This window comes from Populus trichocarpa, chromosome 11 (genome assembly GCF_000002775.5).
Source record: "Populus trichocarpa isolate Nisqually-1 chromosome 11, P.trichocarpa_v4.1, whole genome shotgun sequence".
Lineage (NCBI taxonomy): Eukaryota > Viridiplantae > Streptophyta > Magnoliopsida > Malpighiales > Salicaceae > Populus > Populus trichocarpa.
The window spans coordinates 18,918,354-18,940,240 of record NC_037295.2 but is presented as its reverse complement, the minus strand read 5'-3'; the positions used below and the strand labels follow the sequence as shown (position 1 = coordinate 18,940,240).

At 34.6% G+C, this 21,887-nt stretch overlaps 3 protein-coding genes across 6 annotated transcripts; 1 reads left to right on the top strand and 2 right to left on the bottom strand.

The window, feature by feature from the left end:
* Positions 1-2,235: 2,235 nt before the first annotated feature.
* LOC18103528 (probable receptor-like protein kinase At1g30570) lies at positions 2,236-6,165 on the bottom strand. The gene is made up of 2 exons (XM_006377901.3): positions 5,289-6,165; positions 2,236-5,086 (listed from the first exon to the last, which is right to left on the bottom strand). The coding sequence occupies exon 2, from the start codon at positions 5,061-5,063 to the stop codon at positions 2,553-2,555; it is 2,511 nt and encodes an 836-aa protein (XP_006377963.1). The 5' UTR covers positions 5,064-5,086; positions 5,289-6,165; the 3' UTR covers positions 2,236-2,552.
* A 2,549-nt stretch (positions 6,166-8,714) lies between these two features.
* On the top strand, positions 8,715-12,944 carry LOC18103527 (uncharacterized). Of its 3 annotated transcripts, none has more exons than XR_002984617.2 (7): positions 8,715-9,344; positions 10,283-10,430; positions 10,756-10,965; positions 11,217-11,345; positions 11,635-11,804; positions 12,079-12,226; positions 12,580-12,813. XR_002984617.2 is itself a non-coding variant. In XM_024611715.2 (7 exons), exons 1-7 carry the CDS (start codon positions 9,104-9,106, stop codon positions 12,655-12,657), a joined length of 1,107 nt encoding a protein of 368 aa, XP_024467483.2. In that variant the 5' UTR covers positions 8,736-9,103; the 3' UTR covers positions 12,658-12,944. The 3 variants fall into 3 exon arrangements, 2 of the variants coding, with proteins under 2 accessions (XP_024467483.2, XP_006377962.2); XM_024611715.2 differs by having other exon boundaries at positions 8,736-9,344; positions 12,096-12,226; positions 12,580-12,944; XM_006377900.3 differs by having other exon boundaries at positions 8,753-9,344; positions 10,756-10,947; positions 12,096-12,226; positions 12,580-12,944.
* Positions 12,945-13,088: 144 nt separating this feature from the next.
* Positions 13,089-19,185, bottom strand: LOC18103526 (WPP domain-associated protein). 2 transcript variants are annotated; one of them, XR_002984616.2, is made up of 6 exons: positions 18,986-19,185; positions 15,931-18,345; positions 15,436-15,562; positions 14,467-14,568; positions 13,759-13,957; positions 13,089-13,660 (listed from the first exon to the last, which is right to left on the bottom strand). XR_002984616.2 is itself a non-coding variant. In XM_024611714.2 (6 exons), the coding sequence occupies exons 2-5, from the start codon at positions 18,264-18,266 to the stop codon at positions 13,895-13,897; spliced, it is 2,628 nt and encodes an 875-aa protein (XP_024467482.2). In that variant the 5' UTR covers positions 18,267-18,345; positions 18,986-19,185; the 3' UTR covers positions 13,089-13,660; positions 13,886-13,894. The 2 variants fall into 2 exon arrangements, 1 of the variants encoding a protein (XP_024467482.2); XM_024611714.2 differs by having other exon boundaries at positions 13,886-13,957.
* Between the last annotated feature and the right edge of the window lie 2,702 nt (positions 19,186-21,887).

Here is a 21,887-nt window from a genome sequence, read left to right as displayed (position 1 = left end):
TAGCGCTTAATCCTTGAAGGATTCCACATTGATTTGTACACATTCCACGTCACTAAATCCATGTATCATGAAATTCACATATTCAATCCAAAACTCTTTTCCAAACACAATTTATCATTCCCTACACATTTAATAAACCTACAACATCACAAATTTGAACCGGTGTCCCATCTCCTCCAAATGTTCCCCATGGCCGGCCCTAGGTAAATTTATTACTCATTGATTTTTTTTTAATTTTTTCTCTTGAATTATCATTACCATTATCCCTTTCATGCTAATTAAATCAACAACTACCCCCCCCCTAAAAAAAAAAGGTTAGAAACCCAAAATTTATTTTTCAATTCTCTCAATCTTCCCCTAATTCAAAAATTCTCAATTATCCCATTATCAATCCCACAATTTATAATTCTCACAAACATCAGCAAACCCTAACAATCTAAAAATTAGGGTTTCTATTTTTCTTTTCAACAAATTTCAATTAAAAGGACATAATTCATCTTACCCAACAACAATCAAACTCATTCTCTTTTGATGAGTTAGAAGCAACTTCTTCCACAATTTCCACCCTTTCCTTCCCAAAATCACCACTTTTCTCTTCTTGGTTTTCCAAGCTTTCAAAATAAAGAGAGGCAATTGTGTTGTTGAGACTTGCTTTACCTGCCATAATTAGACATCTTTAGCACAAAAGTATAAAGCAACTATGATATAAATTGATATTGATGATAAAATAGTACTGTAAATTTATAGAAACAGAAAAATCATAAAACCAAGGATAGAACATTGATTGAACCTTGAAACATGATTGGTTTAAAACCAACAGATGTTTCTGTATACAAGCCATCATTGATCATCCCTCTGCAGCAAAATAAAAGATCAAGAACTTCTAGAGGACATCCATAAAGGTCCATATATTTTAATGTCAGCAGAAGCGCAAAAATCCCTCAGTGAAAAGAGCAAATGCCATCAAATACTAAAAGTGCAAAGAACATGGGAACTCATAACACAGCCTGCAAAGCACTTCATAAAATAAAGTCAGTCATGCACCTGCTCTGGAAATCACTGCCTCCATGGGATCAGGAGGAAATCTCTTTCCATGCAGTTTCTTTCTCAACTCGACTGCTGCACATGCTCTGCAGGAAAAGTAAACAAGTTTAAGATGATATGAGTCCATGCATACAGATAAATATGGCCCTAAGGAAAAAAAGTTGTCAATATAAATAAAATTGCAAAACTCAAATATTCTATTTCAGACAAGAAGTGACAATTCTATGATATGGCTAACAACCAATGAACAATAGTAAGGAAGCACTGAAATTAAAAACTATGCTTCAACTTTTTTTGCAAGTAAACCAACAGCCACCCTTTCAGCATCTTGTATAATTTTACGCACCATCATAGTCTGATCAGAAATATCATTTTCTTGTTGCATTGCTCTCTCTTCGACATGCCCTTCAGGCTCTCCCGTGAGATGATGACTTCTGGGCCTCGATTCATGATTGATTTTTTCTTCTATCTGTGGAATTGTTGTTACCTCAGGAGTATTTTGCTTCATTCAAAACCTTCTATTCCCACAATCCTGAAGCTAACCATGATGAAATAAAATGATCAAGAACACACCAATACATTGGTTTGGAATAAAATGATTCCATTATCAAAAAGACAGCATCCAATGGATGGTTTCAGAAGTTGTTAATGATATGGATACAGGATAAGCTGAGTGGACTAATTGTTTTGTTGAATTCTGAAGGGGCTAGACCCTGAAAGGATATAGTAGTTGGCATTTTGCGATTTTTGATGCCCCGTGTACAGTTTGGATTTTCTTTTTTGGATTGAGCTCCATAGCCCATTCTTGTGGGCAACTTGAGCAAGTAGTTGTGCATCTGATTGTGAAGTTGAAGAGGAATTTGTACCTTGTGGATTTGGTTCCACTCTGTGCTCCCTATATATGTGTAAAATGCAACATTCATCGTCATGCTATGCAAGAATATGAAAGTGACATGGATTGAAATAAATCCATATCTTCTGTATTTCAAGTCCCAAAAATGGACTTAAGAGACAACTTGATTAAGGGTTGTTTGGATTTGCAATGCAACCCGTGCTTCATAATGTTTTTTTTTTAATTCTTTGTTTAAAATTAGTTTTTTTATATTTTCGGATTGTTTTGATGTTAAAAATAATTTTTAATATATATATTATTTTGATGCATTTTAAAATAAAAAACATTTTGGAAAACAATTGTTGCCACACTCCAGAACAAGCTATATTACATAGAATAGGATATAAAACACTATGAAGATCATGCCTTACTTCACTCCACTTGCTAGTAAAGTTAATATGGACATAATAACAGTTACCTCAAGCATATAATCTGATTGAACAAAATAAAAGAATTTAGGACCATAATGATAAAAACATTGTAATGAATATAATTTCTAGCTTTCGCTAGACACTTGGGCCATTCCACTGTGAAATCCAGCTGCAGCATACTATTTGCCAAAACCATTGTTTCAGCAGGACCTCCATCATCCTTCATTGTGAGGTCTATCAGTCTCTTATTCCAAGGCGAGAGGGGGGCGTCGTGCCTCTTCTGCTACTCTAAGTTCCAAATCCTCCAATGCTTGACTACTAGTAATGGAGGTTTCAGTGGTGGCATTGGCGCGCATCCAGGCTTCGTGAAGTTGCAAGACAAATTCCAAATGCCACAGAACTTCCCCCATTGTTGGACGATTCTTCCCCTCATCAGCAAGGCATTTTTCTGCTATCTCTCCAAACTTCTTCAATGACTCAGGGCAAGTATTTCCTCTGAGACGTGGGTCAACGATGGTCTCCAGTGACTTCTGCCGCTGCCACTTCATTGCCCACTCTGCGAGGTTGATCTGGTCTTTTGGCAAGCTTGGGTTTATAACAGGTCGAGAACAAACAACTTCAAACAACACCACGCCAAATGAGTAAACATCAGATTTCTCAGTCAACTGCTGTCGACGATAGTATTCAGGATCAAGATATCCAAAGCTTCCTTTCACTGCTGTACTAACATGTGTGTGGTCCAAAGCTGGACCTGCTTTAGACAACCCAAAATCTGCCATTTTTGCTACAAAATTTTCATCAAGCAGTATGTTGGTTGTCTTAATATCCCTGTGAATTATTCCACGATCTGCTCCAGTATGGAGGTAATGGAGTCCCCTGGCAGCACCAATGCATGCTTCTAGTCGCTGCTTCCATGTCAATGGTGGGAAATCACTCCCAAAAAGATGACTTCGAAGAGTTCCATTTGCCATATACTCATAAACCAAGATCATCTCATTCTGTTCTTCGCAGAACCCAATCAACGAGACCAGATGCCTGTGCCTTAACTTTGAAAGCATCTCAATTTCTGTTTCAAATTCAGTCAGGCCTTGCTTGGATTGTGGGTTTGACCGTTTGATTGCTGCAAGAGTGCCATCTTCAATCTTCCCACTGTATACTTTACCAAAGCCTCCAACTCCTATCACCAAACTGTCATCAAAATTGTTCGTTGCCGCACGAATCTCTGACAAGGTGAAACGCCTGCCAACTCTAGTAGACGCTGCCAACGATCCATTTAGAGAACGGACCCCTCCCTTATTATTAGCAATGCTACTTACAACAGCACCATGCATGAATAGTGGCCGCCATCCAGGAGGGTTGTCTTTGGCATCACTCATTTGTTTTCTTCGATTTTTGCCGAAGCAAAAGATGCAAGTAAATGTAATTGCAATAATGAGGACAGAAGCTACACCTGCTCCAACCCCCAACCAGAGAATCCAAGATTTTGAATGACTTCCAGATTTCTCAGTTGAATCAATTCTGTCAGCATATGCAAGATTCGCACTTCGGCTCAGCTTGAAAATCTCCAGTCCGTTCAAGAGAGCATCAGTTCCTGAAGCACCAACTGCAGTGTCAGGACCCAGTTGGACCCAAAGGGTGTTGGTCTTGGAGGAAACCGTATCAAAATAATCCTGATGATATGCTATGTTCTTCCCTCCTGCCCGTACATAAACATCAAAGCTATCAGCAGCTGTCTTGTTGTTTATATAGACCCTGAAAATCCTCTGGTTTGCTTTGTCATATACCAGCTCACAAAAATGTAACCGGATTAAATAATCAAAATCAGGATCTACTTCGAATTTCCATGACATGTTAAACTTTTTCTCCAAGACTTCTGTGTTGGACATGATTCTTGCTGTTTCATATACAAGAAGTGGAGCCACCGAGGAATCATTGTTCGATGCATAAGTGACATTAGAAGTATTCCTGATTTCAACACCAGCATCTGCTGTAATCATGTAGCTGGAATCCATTTCCCATTTCCTCCAAAGATCTGAATCTTGATTAGTTTTGATCTCCTGTCCCCCAATATTCAACCGATACATAGTTTCAATCCCCCGTCCGCTTACATTGAAATTGGCATTACTTCCACCCACTTTACTAACTGAGTCTGCAAAAAGTGTGCCAACCACAGGGACAACCTCTATGGCATTTATGAACCCGAATGATCCCCTAGATGAAACAAATTCAACCACAAGAACATCATTGATTGTTAGAATATACTCTTTGACCAAGGACAAAGAACTTGAATTGCTGTTGGAATTCTGCAAGTGTAAATTCTTGTCTGAAATCTCGACCGGAACATTGAACTCAGTCATTAGTTTCAGACCATTAGCCACGACACTAAACGAGGACTCATTGACATTATAATTCTCAAAAGGGAATGGACAAAAATGGAGTCTAAGAAAGTAGTTTCCCTGCATTCCAGCAAAAGTATAATTCAAAGCATTGAAAATCCGGGCAGTTTTGTAGAGTGGCCCTAAGGTTGAATTGCCATCAGCATTTGAATCAGTAGCAGCAACACCAGGAGAACTGACAGTGAAATTATCATTTGGGGCCAAATCACCAATCCATCTCCTACCATCCACATTAACACTGCTATTTGCACCACAGTTTACCAAAACAGGCTTTGACTGAGCTTCTCTACTGCTAACAGATAGGAACACCATGATCAGAAATACAAGACCCCAAATCCCTCTTCCCTGGACCTTCTCCATTACTGCCAATTTCCCTCAAGAACCTTCAAAAATACAAAATCAATCCTCAATTGTCCAACAAGAACCAACCAAGAAAAAAAAACAGTATTTCACAAAATGCGTGAAAATCCCATCTCTTAATTCACCCAAATTACCTCACCACCATCATCAAAAGGCTCACAACAATTTCATACATTAAAGCAGCATCAAGAATTCTCAACAGACTTCAACAATGCGTCAAGTTACCTTCTCTAGTCCCATACAGGCATCTGAATTCCCACTTTCAGAGACTTCAAAAGCTAAAAACCAAGAATGTTTATCAAAACCAGCTGCACATCCTCCATGAATCCACCCTCTCCAATAAGCAACCCCAGTAACCATTCAGATCTGATGAACCAAGAAGAAACATGCAAGAACTGGATGCAAAATGGCAATGAGATGTAAAGAAACAAACTTTTGCTCACAGGAAATGAGATTGAAATCTAGAGAAAATTATCACAAGAAACAAATCTTGAAAATACTAATTGTGGCTATCAAAACAAAGGAAATAGAACATGGGTTGTAGTTTAAAAAAAAAAAAGGATTGGAAAAGTTCACTTCTTTCCATCCTGTAGTTTTCCGTTCTATGCTTTAAAGACAAGAATCTGACATGGCTTAAGCTTCCTTTTTATTATAATCTTTTTTAACTGTTGTCATTAGGCTATCTCTCACACACACACACACACACACACACACAAAGACACCATCTTTTGTGATCTTTTGATATTATTTTTCTCTACTTTATGGTGGTTTTTGGGCAGTGTAACCAGAGATCGATGAGATGGGGTTCCATTATTGGTGAGGTGGGTCACATGCAGATGTCTGGAAGATGATGAGCAGTGATGCTGTACTGTAGTGACTGAGGATTAACAAAACTGCCCTTTGAGTTTCAGCTAGAGCTAAAAAAGCTGTGCCTTGTCTCCTTTATTGTCCGTACCAAGAGTACCCCTATTGGGTCCTTGTCCTGATCTCATCTCTATGGTCAAATTAACCAGTTAATGCCTGCCATCTAACATGCTTGCATGTCTTCCTCCTCTCTTCAATCTGCATCCACAATTGCATTGAAAATACATATATCCTTGTCAGTACAATTTCTTTATGTTCATGCAGCGTGGGACAAGAGAGAATACATTGCCGACTCTTGTTTCTCACGCTAGTTTTCTTTCTCTTTTTCTTTTTACTAGAGATTAGGGTTTTTAGTATCCAGATTTTTGTGCACTGAATCCATTATGCTTAGTTAACAGCGAATTTAAATACATATGTTTTGGTTATTTACTTCTTCTTTTTTAGAAAGAAAAAATTATATATAATATAAACATAAACATTTTAGTTGAAAAAAATAAAAAACATAAATAAATATATTTGAAATTTATCCGGCTTAGGTTGTTGGACTGCTAGTCCTTTTAATATAATACAAGAAAATAAAAGGTTAGGAAAACAATCAAATCCAAGTAGTTTTGAGTGATTATATGACAAGTCTATAAATTGGATTTGATGGACCAACAACCTTGAATCAAACTAGTCATTTATATATCTCTAAAGTTTAGCAATTCCATATTTTATTGAAAAATCAATGAATTATTTATGTATAGCTAAAAGGGAATTCTTGATTAGTTTTTGTCGTGGCTGAGTAATAAGTTTGATAGCTCGATCTAATCAATTTAAAATGATATTTTAATAAGAACTTTTTTTTAAGATTTAAAATGTCATCATGAAAAAAAAAAAAGTTAAGTTGAATTAAAATTCGTTCTTAATTAAATTTTTTAAATTAATTGTTAACTTGATTCAACATAAAACTCCCCTCGAATTCACTAGTAGTGAGTAAGAAATATTATTCTATGAATTGTTCTTCTAGCTAATTAAACACATGGTTCCACCACATCTACCAATCAATAACATAAGATTCCTTGTGTCAGTCCATCAAATTATTTTGTTCCATAGTTTTTTTTTTTTTTGACAATCTCTAAATCTCTTTCTTTCGTTCTTTCTTTCTTTCTTTCAAAAATCAATTTTATTAATGTTATGGAAGAAAAAAAATCGATGAGATACAATAGATAGTAGGATATCAACCAAATATTATATCTCTAGCTAGTGTTATACATTAACATAAGAAAATCATATGCTAATTAATCTCTATTAAATTACTAATGAAATGAGATTATTAAGTTTACAATATTTTTGAAAACCTTATCATTTCATAATCTCAGCTACCAATCCATACTTTTTATTCCACTAATAAATTATACTAATTAATCGATTAACATTAATCTGATTAATCAATTCGGTGACTTATTAATTTGTAATATGATTTGTGCTAAGTTTTTATTTTAAATAAGATTTTTTTTACTGAAACAACATTGTTTTTATTTATAGAAAAAAACTTAAAATAAAATTATTTTTAATTTTTAAAAACATATAAATTAACCCACCAACCCACAATCAGACTTTGATCAGTCTGCAAACCGACTAGCTAGTTTCATGATAAATACGAATTATATGAACCTGCCATGCTCGACTCAAAAGCAACTAGATCTCACATTTGCATAATTTTTTTTTTTGGAACAGATCCGATCTCAAGCTGAAACACTTTCGATTTCATTAAACTGAATGGAATTATTTTCAAAAGCTAATTATTTTATTATTTTTTGTTTGATTTTCCAATAAAATGAGAGGAATGGAAAATTCAGTTTATACAGTGATATTGATATAGAATTGCCCTTCAGAGGATGGCACTTGTTTTGTTCAAAAATCACTGCTTAATTTTCCCATTATAAGTTAAGTCAAACTAACTCTAATATAAATTTAATTCTACAAATTAAAAATTAAGTTGTATGATGGAAATCTTTCATATATGCTAAAACTCAAGGACAAGATTGGCCATATTTAAAGTTTAGCAATCACATTGAAACATTACTTTGAATTTAACTTTTATTCTTAGTTAATTTTATTTTTTTGTTTTTCTATTCTATTTTAATATATTTTTCTAGATCTTTTTCTGTTTAAAGTAAATGATTGTTCTATTTTATTTAATCAATGATTACTGGAGGTAGGAGATAGTAAAGAAATAGAGATTGCGAGGATGAATAAAGGGAAAAAAAACTTAGAGGGACCTTATTAACAAATAATAAAACTAAAGATACCAAACGAACATTTAGCCAGCAAACAACTTCACCGATTCCCCCAGGACAGAACGCCACAATTTCCAAAGTCCAAACCATCGACATTTCCTAGAGTAAATTATTCTTTACTCCCTTTGTCTTGAATAACATTACAACTTAGTCCTCCATGGTTGAAAACCCACAACTCAGTCCCTTAACTCTTGCTGACCGTTGTACCATTGAAGTATCTTTGCCAGAAGAAGCAGGATTACATCGAGTCCCCAATAGGCCAAGACCATGGGAGCCGGCAATGGGGCTTTGGGGCCAATATGATTTTTGCGGTTTGAAAAAAAAGTAGATTTAAAAAAATTATAAATTATATTTTTTTCTTAATCCATACAAAATTATGTTATATATTAATTACTAAATATTTTTAAATACATAATCACATGCATAATAAGAACACAACGCATGAGCCTCATCCTTTACTTGGAAATAAGAAGAGGGGAAAGAAAGCATGTCACGAGAGGCTCCACGTTGGGACATTGGTTGATTTTAGCTTTACTAGCTGCTGCTGCTTCATTCTGTCCATTTACACAAATTCAATATCTCTTCCAGCCTGAGGTAGCAAGAATCATCAAGAAGAAGTCAATTGGGTTTAAACTCTCTATCCTCCGAGTTGCTCATCTTAAGAACTGCTTGACCACATTAAACATATTGGACTAAGTTATAAATTTGTTCATAAATAAGTGACTAAAAATAGTACACACTTTCTCCGTATCAAACAAAAATCCTAATGTCAAAGTCTCCGTTCTTCTGGTTAAAGTCATCGTTCTCTAACTTGTATTTCTTTCCTTCATAGCTTTTCTTTAATCTTTCATTTCGAAAGAGAGAGAGTGTTAGAGATATTTTTCTGTTTCAACGATGAATAATTATGGGGAAAGCAATGGAGATTTAAATGTCCATGAAAAACAAGTTGAAGGTCATGATCACTGTGAAAATGGAGATGGGTCTGATAATAGAGTCATTTTGGGGATTGATGGTGGGACTACTTCAACTGTTTGTGTCTGCATTCCTTTATTTTCTTCCTCAAAATCCCTCCCTAACCCTCCTCCTATCCTTGGACGTGCTGTTTCTGGTTGCTCCAATCATAACAGCGTTGGAGGTATTTTTGTTGTTCTTTTTTGTTACCCTTTTGATTTTTTTTTGTGTTTTTCGAATGGTGGATATAGTGGTTGGTGTTTGATTTAGTTAAAGTTTGAATCTTTTTTTGTTTTTGATGTGGGTTGTTTTGGGTTTTGATTATGGTGATCATTAGGTTAATGATTTTTGGTGAGTTTTTATGATTTGGACTGACTCAGATGGGAATTTGGTTGAATTTTGGCTCTTTTCCCTTTAATCGGACTCAAAGTTTGGTACTTTATGGGGAAAAAAGGAAAATAAAAATGGAATTAGACCTTCACCTTATAATCTTCGGAGATCTGCTCTTAAATTTTTTTGTCCCCAATTATTTTTAGTTTTACAAATTGGAGTTGATTTGTTGGTACCAATGCTAAGCTATATGTTTTGGCCCCTAATTTAATCTGATTGTATGTTTATACGGGGAAGTTTTTAGAGTAATTAAGCTGCTGTAGAGTGGACTCTTCCCTCTGATTAATATCTTTAATGTTTGTATTGTTTGCACAACACTTGAACTCACTTTTTTGAGGTTGCTGATCTCTTAGCTTTGCCAATTGTCGCCTGGATTTTTTTTATTTTTTTTGGTTGATCAACTTGATTTGTTCATGCTTTCTTTTGAGAATAGGGGTTCTTGGATGCTTAAATGAACTTCTAAGTTGGTAGTTTTTAAGAATTCTAATGCATAATGTTTGTTGTCTTCTCTGTATCAGTTCCAATATGGACGCTAATAATCAAAATTTTCTGATAAACCTTCAATTATTATAGCCCTATGTCATATCCTTTATGTTCTCCACACCATTGTTGAATACATAAATATAATATCAACATTCTCTCACATTGTCAACGTTGAAGAATCAAAATGGCAAAACATTGTTTCATTTTCTTTGCTTTTTTTAGTTACTGTTCATGTATCATATCCTACAGAAACTGCTGCCAGGGACACATTGGAAGAGGTTATGGCTGAAGCCCTCTCAAAATCAGGTTCTGATTGGTCGGCTGTTCATGCTGTTTGTTTAGGTGTTTCTGGTGTTAACCATCCAACTGATCAAGAAAGGATACTAAACTGGCTAAGGTTTGCATCGGAGTATTACCTAGCACCTTTTTTTCTCACTGTGCAGTGACCTGACCAGTGGAAATTGAACATAAATTCTATCTTTTTTCATGTCTTATAAGAGCCTATTATTGTTCATTGAGACCTTAAAATATAATCTTGTTGCTTTCATTTCTCCTCGTGTTTTAGTTGGAATGTTCCCAATTCCATATAAAATATTTTTCTGCTTGTGGCCATAGATTCACCCGCACCATTACTACTTGCTTCTTATTTTCCTTCTCCTTGCTTATTACCAATGAATTACTCGTGGATGTCTTGTTCTGAATCAGATGCTCTGTTTTTACAGAGAAATATTTCCTAGCCATGTGAAGTTGTATGTTCAGAATGATGCTGTTGCTGCTCTTGCAAGTGGGACCATGGGAAAGCTTCATGGCTGTGTATTAATTGCTGGTACGGGGTGCATTTCTTATGGATTTGCTGAAGATGGCAGAGAAGCTCGAGCTTCAGGTGCAGGACCTGTCCTAGGTGATTGGGGGAGGTATGCGCTATACACTCAGTGTGTGGTTAGTTCTTTGCCTAATGCAGTCAGGGTGTATGAGATAGGTTTGAGTTTTAGTTTCCTTGTCTCTTCTTAAATAATCAACAGTTTGAATGCTAATTACTTCGTTTTCTGAAAATAACATCCAGTGGCTTTTAATAGCTTGAGGTTTTATAAAAAGAAAATTGCTTTGTTAATCGATCATTTGCTACAGTCTTCTTACCTTTTCAAGTATGGTAAATTTTTTTTAGTAATGTGTGATAATGCAGTGGATATGGAATTGCTGCAAAGGCACTGACTGCAGTAATAAGGGCTCATGATGGTCGTGGTCCACAGACAATGCTAACAAATAAGATTTTGAAGGCACTCAGTCTCTCGTCTCCTGATGAACTTATCGGGTACTTGTTTTAAAACCGTCTTGACTCTGGTCATCATTTTTATTTTCAATTATTGGTTTGAACTTTGAAATTTGAAATCGAAGTATCCTTCATTGTCTGTGTATTTCCTTTTCATGTTTTTTCCTTTCTTGTTTATTTTCTTTTCCCCTTGCATATATGTAACCAACAAATGGTTTAAAGACGTGATATTTAGTATTAAATGAAATGGCTATAAGAGAAATCCTGCTCCTCTAAAGCCCCCTGATAATCATTCGGTGAACTGATGCCTATCTTTTCATTGGTTTTTTAGGTGGACTTATGCTGATCCATCTTGGGCACGCATTGCAGCACTTGTTCCAGAAGTGGTATCTTGTGCAGAAGCTTGCGATCAAGTAGCAACTAAGATCTTGGTCAATGCAGTCCAGGACTTGGCTCTAAGTGTGAAGGCTGTTGTCCAAAGACTTCAGTTGTGCGGTGAAGGTGCAAACCTGATTTGACTATACTCATTTAAAATGTTGCTCAAGATAAACATCGTTTTCATATAAATTTTAGCACTGGGGGGATCCCTTGTATGAACTCAGGATGCCTAAACTCTTGGTTATGGTGTTCTTTAGCCTTTATCGCAAGTTGATGTGATATATTCCATATAAACCATTCTAACAATAATAGGAATGCAATTTTGGAAAGCTATCTAGTAAAGCATGTCTGTTGGCTTTTCTTACCTTTTATTTTCATGAACTTAACCTTCTTAAAGACTTTTTTTCCTTGCAGATGGAAATGGTTCTTTCCCTGTTGTGATGGTTGGTGGTGTTCTCGAAGCTAACAGGACTTGGGATATTGGGAAAGAAGTTATGAAATGTATTCAGGAGCAGTTTCCTGGGGCTCATCCCATTAGACCACAGGTTAGCATCGATTCACTTTTTATTCTTGAAGCATTCATTTCTCAACAAATTGCAAAACCTGATTTCAAGCCTTGCTTTCATTTTTGTCAAATTTAACCCTTTCCCCCTGTCAAATCTGAATGCATTGAACCAAGTTGCAACTGATTTTAGTGATTTACAATTAGAAGAGCAATGCTACAACTTTCTAAACTATAAACCAGAAAGGGATCACTAGGGAAATCCTCGGACTAAATTGCACTTTAATTCAAAGCATGGCTTGTTGGTGTGGAGGTACTTGTCGTGGTGCAAAATGAACAGTTGTCTGAGTTTTGGGAGTGAGATGACCAGTATTGATTCTTGTTTTGAATATTCAGGTCGAACCAGCAGTTGGGTCTGCGTTGCTGGCCTGGAATTTCTTGATGAAAGAATCAACAGAGAGCTCCCATAGCTGACTGGTTCCGTTTTAGGGTGCTGAATTCTCTACTGTACAGATCAAGATAGAGGAAGGTTTCTTGGAAATAAAATGTATTTAGTGAAATTCATATGCTCGTTCTGCCGTCATTTAAGGAAAAAGAAAAATGAGAAGCAGCTACTTGTTCATGATTTAACCCTTCGCACATCCATTTCATTCTTAAATTCCACATGTTTTGGAAGAATATTTCGCGCTTGTTCTCCCCATTTTTCAGCTGTACGTAAAGATAATGAAAGACTAGAGAATTGATGGTAAAAGCATTTAACATGCCTTTTTGTCTGCTTGTTTTTAAATGTTTATTCCCACCTTTGTCCTCCATTGTTTGATCTAGCTAGATGCTCCTGTGTGGTCTGTGTCCAAATTTGCTGATGTCTCGAAGTATTTATATTTCTGATTGCAAACTAATTAATATGATCCCACCAGCATGCTGGTAAGGAAATTGCTTAAGATTTTCATTAGTTTTGATTAGGAATCACTTTTTGATGATTCCCAAAAAATCTGCTGCTTGTAAGAGATTTCTTTTCTACTTGGGATAACAGCTATCGTATCTCAAGAATGAAGACAGCTGAAAACTTGCCTACCAACTACCAAGAATGATTCATTAACTGCAGAAAGACCTATACATTAACAGGCTGTAAACCTATGGTATGATAAAACTATAATCTATGTAGGCAGAAGGGGGGACGGAGAACTGAAAACTGTCAATCACAGAACCAGTCTGTGATTCACTGTGACTAGCAGTCCAGAACCAGGAATGTGGGACCATTCTGCATCACAAGAACCAAGTTTTCTAAAGTTGCCTCGCCTCTTGTTGCGGGCGTTTGGCGTGCCCCTCCAAAGGCCAAGGGGGAGACTGCATCCCTTTCCTTCTGACACCAAAAACTAAGAATATTTTTTTGGCTTTCCACTTTGCAAGAGTTTGAAGCTTCAATGTGTTGGCGAAGGCACTTGGCAAAATTCCCTCCCTCACTATGCAGTATCATCTGTTCAACAAAACTTATTGATGAGGAAATAAAGAGAGGATACCTATAAAATGCACCAGAAAATCTTCATAAATAATCATCAATTTACTCCAACATACAGAATGCTATGTTTAGGTGACAGCTTGAGCTAGGAGCATACACCAATGGCCTTTGGCTCACTTTCATCTTGCCATGTCCCAAAAGACATAATGTTTAAGATGGAACCACCTAATTTGGAAACATTACCTTGTCGGATCAAACTGGTTTCATAGATTCTCCATTCAATTCTCTTCTAACTAGCTTTAGAATCTCAGTAATCTGCAACAAAAGAAGTAAACGGTTAATGAATGGATGAATCCAAAATTAAATGTCTTAAGGGTATTGATGGGGTGTCTTACAATATTAGCAATGTATAACCATGAAAAACATTATTTTAAATTAGGCAAGGTTGATGTGCAAATGTTCAATAATCAATCTATTTTGTGTTTGAATCTATTCATGGATTACCTTCTCATTTTACTAGTTTCTTCGTGATCAAAATTGAAAATTTTGAGTGGCTGAAGCCTGAATGGAATTCATCCAACATAGGGAAAGTTGTAACATTTACTTCTATGCAATTTCAAAACAAAACATGTAATGGACTCTGTGCAAATGTTAGTTAACAGCAATTATGCAAAGAGTTGTCTCCCCCTCATGTCCCGCTTTGCAACTTCAAGAAATAATCAAATTCAATCACACACACACACACAAGTTAAAATGAAAGCAAGCGAACACAAATTAATTCCAAATACATTAAGTGTTAGTGGCAGAAGAAAAAAGCATCTTACTCCAGAATAATGTTTCAATATCGGAGAATAATGATCCAGTGCTATGTATATCTTTTCAAGGAGGCTTAGAAGATTTTCTACCTCGTCACCCAAAAGATCAACCTGAAATTCAGACAAAAAAAATCCAGTGAACTAGTTAAGAAAAATGAAAAACACATATCAATACACGTTTTTTCAAGTTCATGTGTGTACATTTTCATGAAATTGGATTAAAACTTAAAGAACCAGGGGTCACTGTGAAGAGTTGAGCAAAGGATGCGTTGAGCATTGGACAAGATCACCCAAAATTACAAAAAATATAACTGATTCACTGAATATACTTATTCACAAAAAAATTCACCCTTTGAAATAAAAAGCTCCGTCCTCTTAAATAGCAGATAATCTTGATCACATAGCTATGGGAGTATGAAGCGGAAAAAAATCTCCCCAATACACCTCTCTGCGCTATCTTCTTTTACTCCAACAAATAAAACTTCAAAATATTTCCAAAAGGAAAAAGATTTCCAGGGTTCCAATTTTTTTCATTAATTCAATTTAAGTTGGTTACTTCATACTTACTGTCTTTTTTTTCAGAAAAAAAAATCCCTGGTGGTTCTGTAACTCCAATGAGCATGTGAGTCAAGCCTTCTCTATCCATTAAGCCAGTGCATTAACGTCTATCCTATATATTTTAATATTTTGGAATATAGCATGAAAACTGTATCCAAACATTAATCAGAAAAGACAACCATTCCAGAAAAAAAATAAAAAGCTACTTCCTCAAGTAATGAAATAACATAGTTCTACATATGGACATATACACCACCGTTTAAGTTATTGGAATTTATCTCCAAACCAGTAAGCATAGCGTATGCAAAAACAAACAAAACAACCAATACATGTGTTCTGTAGAGTGTAATTTGTTATGAGATGATGGCAAACCACTAAAAGATATGATAAGTCTTGCAAAGTGTGAATTCTAAGGCATACCTCAGCTTCAGCCTTTTGAAGGTCAGAACACCTACTTTCCAACTTCTGCTTGTGCAGAAATCCCATTCTTGTAAGTATACCAGCCTTCTGAATAAGAGAACCCGATTGTGAACTAAGATTTTCCAGCCTGCAAAAAAGCCATGTATTGTTATGGCTGGTTTCTAATCAATAAACTTATTCTCTACTATGCAACAATTTTCAGTCAAAACATCATCCTCTACAGCATAATAAACTCTTTCAAGCTTTATAGGTTAATGATCTGAAAAAATAAGGTAATACAAATACAATGGGGGCATACCATTTCCCACATGCATAATCTAAGCAGCGGAATCGTTTATATTATGAATATGTGCACGCAGTAGTGTAGTTTAGGCTTCATTAAGCATTTACGGTTACCATTCTAAAAAAAAGACCCCAATGTGTCCACACGTCAATATAAATTAACATATGGGAAAATAAATAACTCTTATATCAAAACAATGGCAATGTAATCACCTCAAGCTACTCCTTTTGATTTCTTTTGTGGCTCTGCTTTCAAAATCAGTAACTGCTCTTGATAATCCATTGACAAGAACAACTATTGAATCCAGTTGCTCCCTGTGCTCCCTTTCTCTTGCTTCAACCAATGATTGCTTCTCTTGAGAAACAGCAAGCAGCATGCTTTTCTCTTCAGTAGCTTCCCTCAAGTTCTCTGTCACTAGCTGAATCTTCTCTTGCAACTTGCTAATCTCCTCTTCACAAAGTTTGTTTTTGTCCAAAGCCTCGAGCAAATCATGTTTAATGATCTCAGATTCTTCACTGTTTTGTGAAATTAATAGACGCTGCTGACTTGTCTGAGCCCTTAAATTGCCAAGCTCTCTAGAAGCCAACTCTAAATTTTCCTTCTCCTTTTCCAACGCATCTGTTGATTCCCGCACTAGTTTGTCCTTCTCTTGAATTGTTGCTGTTAGCAAGTGTATATCTTGGTCTAGTTTTTCTTTCTCTGCAATGCTCATTCTTAATGCCTTTTCTTTTTCCATAGCTTCCATCTCAAGCGTCAATCGAACTTTATTTTCATCAACATATTTCTGGTTCAAACTACCAAGTTTCTCCTCAGCTTCCTTGAAGGCCTCTTGAAGACCAACTTCCAACAGCCCTTGTGTAATAATAGACTCCATATCTGAATCTTCAATTTCCAATTTGCTAGCAGATTTGGCATTTTGAGCTGCTTCTCTGAATATAATTTCATAAATTCCCTCCATGAAATCATACTCCAGGTCTGATTCTTTAGTGAAGCATTTGATCTGGCCCATGAACTCCTTGAGAAGTATTTTATGCAGATCTTCACTGATTGTAGTTTCAGCATGTGTATCTTCTATTAAACTTTTAAGATTTGTGATTATTCTCAACAAGTTTACCTCTGTCAGAGAATGTTGTGACATTTTCTCAGTAGCATCAGAAACTTGTGAGGAAAGGAGCTTTATTTCCCTTATCTTTTGTGCAAGCAAGTCTCGTAGTTCATGGTTTTCTAAACGAAGGGATTCAAGTCTGTCCTTCATATTGTCAAGACTCTCTGCATTGTTGCTCGCTGAAGGCACTTTCTCATTTTCAACAAGAATGTCATCCAATTTCAAAATGACCTCAGCGATCTTTTTCCTCAGTATGTCTAAGTCCTTATCCTTCCTCACTGGCAAAGAAGATCCCCTTTCTTTTAAGTACTCCCTCTTGAGGCTGAAAATTTCTTCCGTCATCTCTTGCACTTTTGACTCATGGTGTCTCTTCATTTTAGTCATCTCAGTCTTGAGATAATGAAACAATTCTTCCCTGTTCATGTGCTTTAGTTGGGCAGCTTCCAAATTTTCTGGCATAGTAATTATAGACTCATCGTGATTTCCATTTGAAACATGATGACCTGAAGACTTCCGGTGCTCAAAGGAACCATGAGAAATTAACAGACCGCTTTCAGATACAAACAGTGACTTTGCGATGGCATCCAATTCCTGACGTAAACTTGAAAGCTCTTTCACCTTTTCAAGCCAACTTGCACTTACATTGCCAAAAAACTGGGTATTTTGATCCCACAAACTCTGCTCAAACTCTTCTTGGAGACCCCTAATACAATTCTGGATAACCAGCCCTTCAATTTCTGCTTGAAACTCCTTCTCCTGCTGCCACTCAAAGAGTGATAACTTGGAGAAACGGACCATATCATCTGTGTGTTTGTAGAAAGAGTCCAGAGTAGTTCCTAGATCCTCAAGCATTCTGTCCACATCACTCCATTTATCAGGCACCTTTTCTGGAAGAATACCACTCAAACCCACAATTTCAGAAGCTGAATTCCTCCTCATAGAACAGGACCCTTTAACCTTGTGAATTTCTTTCTTGAGCTTCTTGAGCTTCCCTTTAACTGCAATTTTAAGATTTTCCAAAGATTCTTGTAACATAGCTTGCTCCACAAATGTATCTGAATGGGTAGAATAAAGACCATTTTTTCTATATTTTTGCTCTTGGCACATCCCTGAACACACAGATTCATTTTCATCTGCGCCCACGTGGTAAAGATGCAATTCTTCCTTCAATCTAGTCAACTCCAATTCTTTCTGAGCAATCTTCTGCACTGCCTCTTGTTCAACTGCAGATACCATGCCCTTTATGACCGAATCACTAACCATTCTAGAAACGGTCAATCGATCCTCAATATCTTCCCAGCACAAATCAAAATCTTTAAGTAGATCAGCACCTAGATTCTCACTCTCCTCGATGCCATTTGTGTGCTGGACCATTGTTCCATTGCATGAACTCATACTAACATCCATAAGAGTAGAATTCTCCAAAACCTCTTCACTCCCCATCCACTCTCAACATAACAACACCATCAAAACTCAATTTGAACAGACCATCAATCTCAATAGGTTAATAAACACAAAAACCCTGCAAAATTTAGCAATGCAGCAAAAGAAACTTTTAAGAAAAAAAAAAAAAAAAAAAAAAACCAAAAAAATATACAATCAGGCAATCCACAAGCCAATACCCAAAATCCCTTTTTTACTCAATTTACTGCAGAGAGAATTCAATGAATAAATAAATAAATAGAAAGAAAGAAAGTTTTGAAGCTCAAAGTGCTCTATTTAAGCATAAACCATAAACCAGAAAACAAAACAAAACACAACTCATCTGAGACTAAGCTTATTGCAACTATATGAGCTTATTTTAAGTAGAAATAAAAATTACTCAGGTAAAAATCAAATCTTTTCTACCTTATTGGCAACAAAAACCAAGAAGCTTCAAAACCCAGTTCATTAAAAAACAAGCTAAATCTAACTGAGCTAAATTACAACCTAAAACCATCTTGCTTAAGCTTAAATTAACAATTCAGATGACAAAAATTTAGTACTTTAAAAACCAAAAGACTCAAACTTTTCATTTTCTTTCCTCCCATTTTCTCAACCACCATGCAAGACCAACAAGTAAATTATAAAACCATGTTAGAAACAAATTTCACTTAAGCTTAATCAACACTTCAAATCATAAAAAAAAAGTGAAATACATAAAAAAAAGAAGCAAAACTTACCTGTTTCTTGAAAAACGTAATACGGGTATTGAATTTCTTGTCGATAATGCTGTAGAAAGGCAGTGTCTTTCTCTCTTTTTGTCTCTCTTCTGCGTGTTTTTTGTTTTAGGGTTCTGTTTTGTCGATGTAAGAAAATAAGTAGAGATAGAGAGAGAGACAGTGATGGAAGGGGTTGATTTGGTGAGAGCGGGAGTGGTAAAGACAAAAGTAATTTCAACGTTTTACAATTATTATTTTCTTTACACAAGCTGCCCCTTTTTTTCTTTTGACTTCTCTTTTGGTTGGTTTAGTATATGAATTTTGTTTTTTTTTTTTAGAAATTTTTTATTTTTGGTGTGAACAGAAATGCTAATGTGTATTCTCAATTTGTCTGTATTTGTATTTCGGGTGGAGGCAATTTGATTTGATTTTTATAGATTCCTTTCTTCTTTGATGGCTGTTAATGGTCATATACTTTTAATAATTGATATATTAAATTATTGAATTATTATATACATCCTTATTCAACCAATCTAATTTGAGAGGTTGATTGGAGACTTAGGTCAACCGTCTTCTAGATTAGGATGGGTGTAAAAAAAATTCAACCCAGGATTGTCCCAGTTTGATCCTGTTTGAAAATGTAAAGCAGTGAATTTTTGAAGTGCTTTGTAATTAAGTTTCTTTCAAAGTTTGGTTGCGATTGCTTTTTATACCGAAATGCATCAAAATAATATATTTTTTTATTTTTTTAAAATTATTTTCGAGATCAACGCATCAAAACGATCCAAAACACATACAAAAATTAATTTTTAGCAAAAAAAGTAAATTTTTCGGGAATGCAGTTTGCACCGAGTTTCCAAACGGAGTCTTAGAAATATATCAAAATAATATTTTTTTTATTTTTTAAAAATTATTTTTGATATCAGCGCATCAGAATAATCTAAAAATACCAAAAAAAATATTTATTTGAAGCAAAGAAAAAAATAAAAATTTTCAAATTTTTTCAAAAGCTCTTTTAAAACGCAAAAACAAACAGGGTCTGGAGTACTATAAGGTCAAAACCTGTTTGATTTCTTCCTCTCTCTTTTTTTTTTGTAAAATGATGTTATTTAAATTTAGAAAATTCAAATAATATTATTTTAATTAATTTAAATTAATTCATTTAATTTATAACTTGAGTTTCAAGTCGGTTGACCGAGTTTAATAACTTTAACTATATAAGATAAAAAAAAACATGTATGAAGAAAATATTTATTTAATATTAGATTGGGGGAAAATAGTTTTGATGTATAAAAATTCGTATAATATTAAAAATTATCACATGGAAGAGGACTAACTCTTCACCTTGTCAATGCATGGCATAATAATTGAATTGCATATATAGGCAAGGAAAGGGAACTGTCCATTTCATGTGATATTTCTTATTACCGTCTTTATCTTAACCAGTATGAGCTAGCTTTGATCTAAGTTTTCGATCGGATAAGTTATTTGATTAATTTAGATATATGGCACTCTTTTGAAGCACTGGAGAGCCCTTTTTCCTTCTTTGTGCTCTATGATTTTAGCAACTTAGATCCTTTTTTTTTATATCATTAATACATATTATTGTGTTTAATAGCTTTTACAATGTATGAGAAGTTATAATGAGAGACGGTTTGTTTTTGTCGTCAAAACTATGTTTAGCACATTTTAAATGTATATTTGGTATGAAAAAACATTAAATTAATATTTTTTTAAAGTGTTTTTCAATGATTTTGAAGTGTTGACAACAAAAATTTAAAAAAAAAATTAAAAAAATTATTTTAATACATTCTCAAGTAAAAATATATTTTTAAAAATCACCCTAAACCACAATATCAATCTCACTATGACAATATTGTATAACATTAATGAAGAAAAGGCCAATATTGTTTTAGCATAATAATAGTAATGATATTGTTTATCTAGTTAACTTTTTAAATCCGTGACTCGAGTCATTAGACCGAAAGCATCTTATTTGAGAAAACCATGAAACTTAATTCTCAATTAATCAAATGTTAAAGGATGAAACTATATAAAAAAATCTAATTATAAAAAAGGATTCAAAACAAAAAAAAAATTAAAAGAATGAAAATCAAAATTTAAAATATAAAATAAATTTTATTTTTTATTGAAAGGTAAAATTGAAAAGAAAAATCAATTTAACAAAAGGCCCAAAAAAATCAAAAGAATATATAAGGATCAAAATTGAAATAAGAAATATAAAAAGAAATTTGATTGAAGGGTTAAATTGAAAAGGAAAATCAATTTAACAAAATGTCCATAAAAAAAACAAGATAAAATAATAAGGATGAAATTGGAAAAAATAACATATTACAAAATTGAGATTGAATGATAAAATTAAAAACAAATAAAACTTCTATAAAATGGTAAAGAACAAAAACAAATCAAAAAAAAAAAAAACTGAAGTTGAAATATCATCAATAAAAAGGACCAAGTGTACCTTTTGGGTTAGAAAATAAAAGAAAAAAAAGCCTCAATGCAACAAATCACTCGCTATCAAAAACATGTGTCGTACCAACAACAAAAGAATATGGTGACGCTTTCAATGACACAGTAGAATGATATTTTTGGTCATTAGGTCTTCTCACGCCCTATTCGTAGTGCGTAGGCGTCTTCCACGCATCAGTGGTTGTGTCACATATGCATACACATTTTTCCATTAATTTAGATAATATTTAATCTATGTTAAAAGACTAAATTCCCCTTCATGAAACCAACAATAACAAAAGAACAATAATGAAAAGACCAAAAGGCCCTCGATGCATAAAAATGTATTTTAAAAATTAAAAAAGACATAAATACCATTTCATATTAGTTTATAAAAGCGTGCTTTGGGGGGTAATTTAGTTATTTTTTCGTGCTTAAAAAATATAAAAATATA

Excerpts from the sequence above, each read along its gene's own strand:
- LOC18103528 (XM_006377901.3), bottom strand. The coding sequence starts at position 5,063 with ATGGAGAAGGTCCAGGGAAGAGGGATTTGGGGTCTTGTATTTCTGATC.
- LOC18103527 (XM_024611715.2), top strand. The coding sequence starts at position 9,104 with ATGAATAATTATGGGGAAAGCAATGGAGATTTAAATGTCCATGAAAAA. Across the intron at positions 10,431-10,755 it reads AGGATACTAAACTGGCTAAG|AGAAATATTTCCTAGCCATG; the intron begins GTTTGCATCGGA and ends CTGTTTTTACAG. Across the intron at positions 11,805-12,095 it reads ACTTCAGTTGTGCGGTGAAG|ATGGAAATGGTTCTTTCCCT; the intron begins GTGCAAACCTGA and ends TTTTCCTTGCAG.
- LOC18103526 (XM_024611714.2), bottom strand. The coding sequence starts at position 18,266 with ATGGGGAGTGAAGAGGTTTTGGAGAATTCTACTCTTATGGATGTTAGT. Across the intron at positions 14,569-15,435 it reads TTCAAAAGGCTGAAGCTGAG|GTTGATCTTTTGGGTGACGA; the intron begins GTATGCCTTAGA and ends TCTGAATTTCAG. Across the intron at positions 13,958-14,466 it reads TATTGAAACATTATTCTGGA|ATTACTGAGATTCTAAAGCT; the intron begins GTAAGATGCTTT and ends CTTTTGTTGCAG.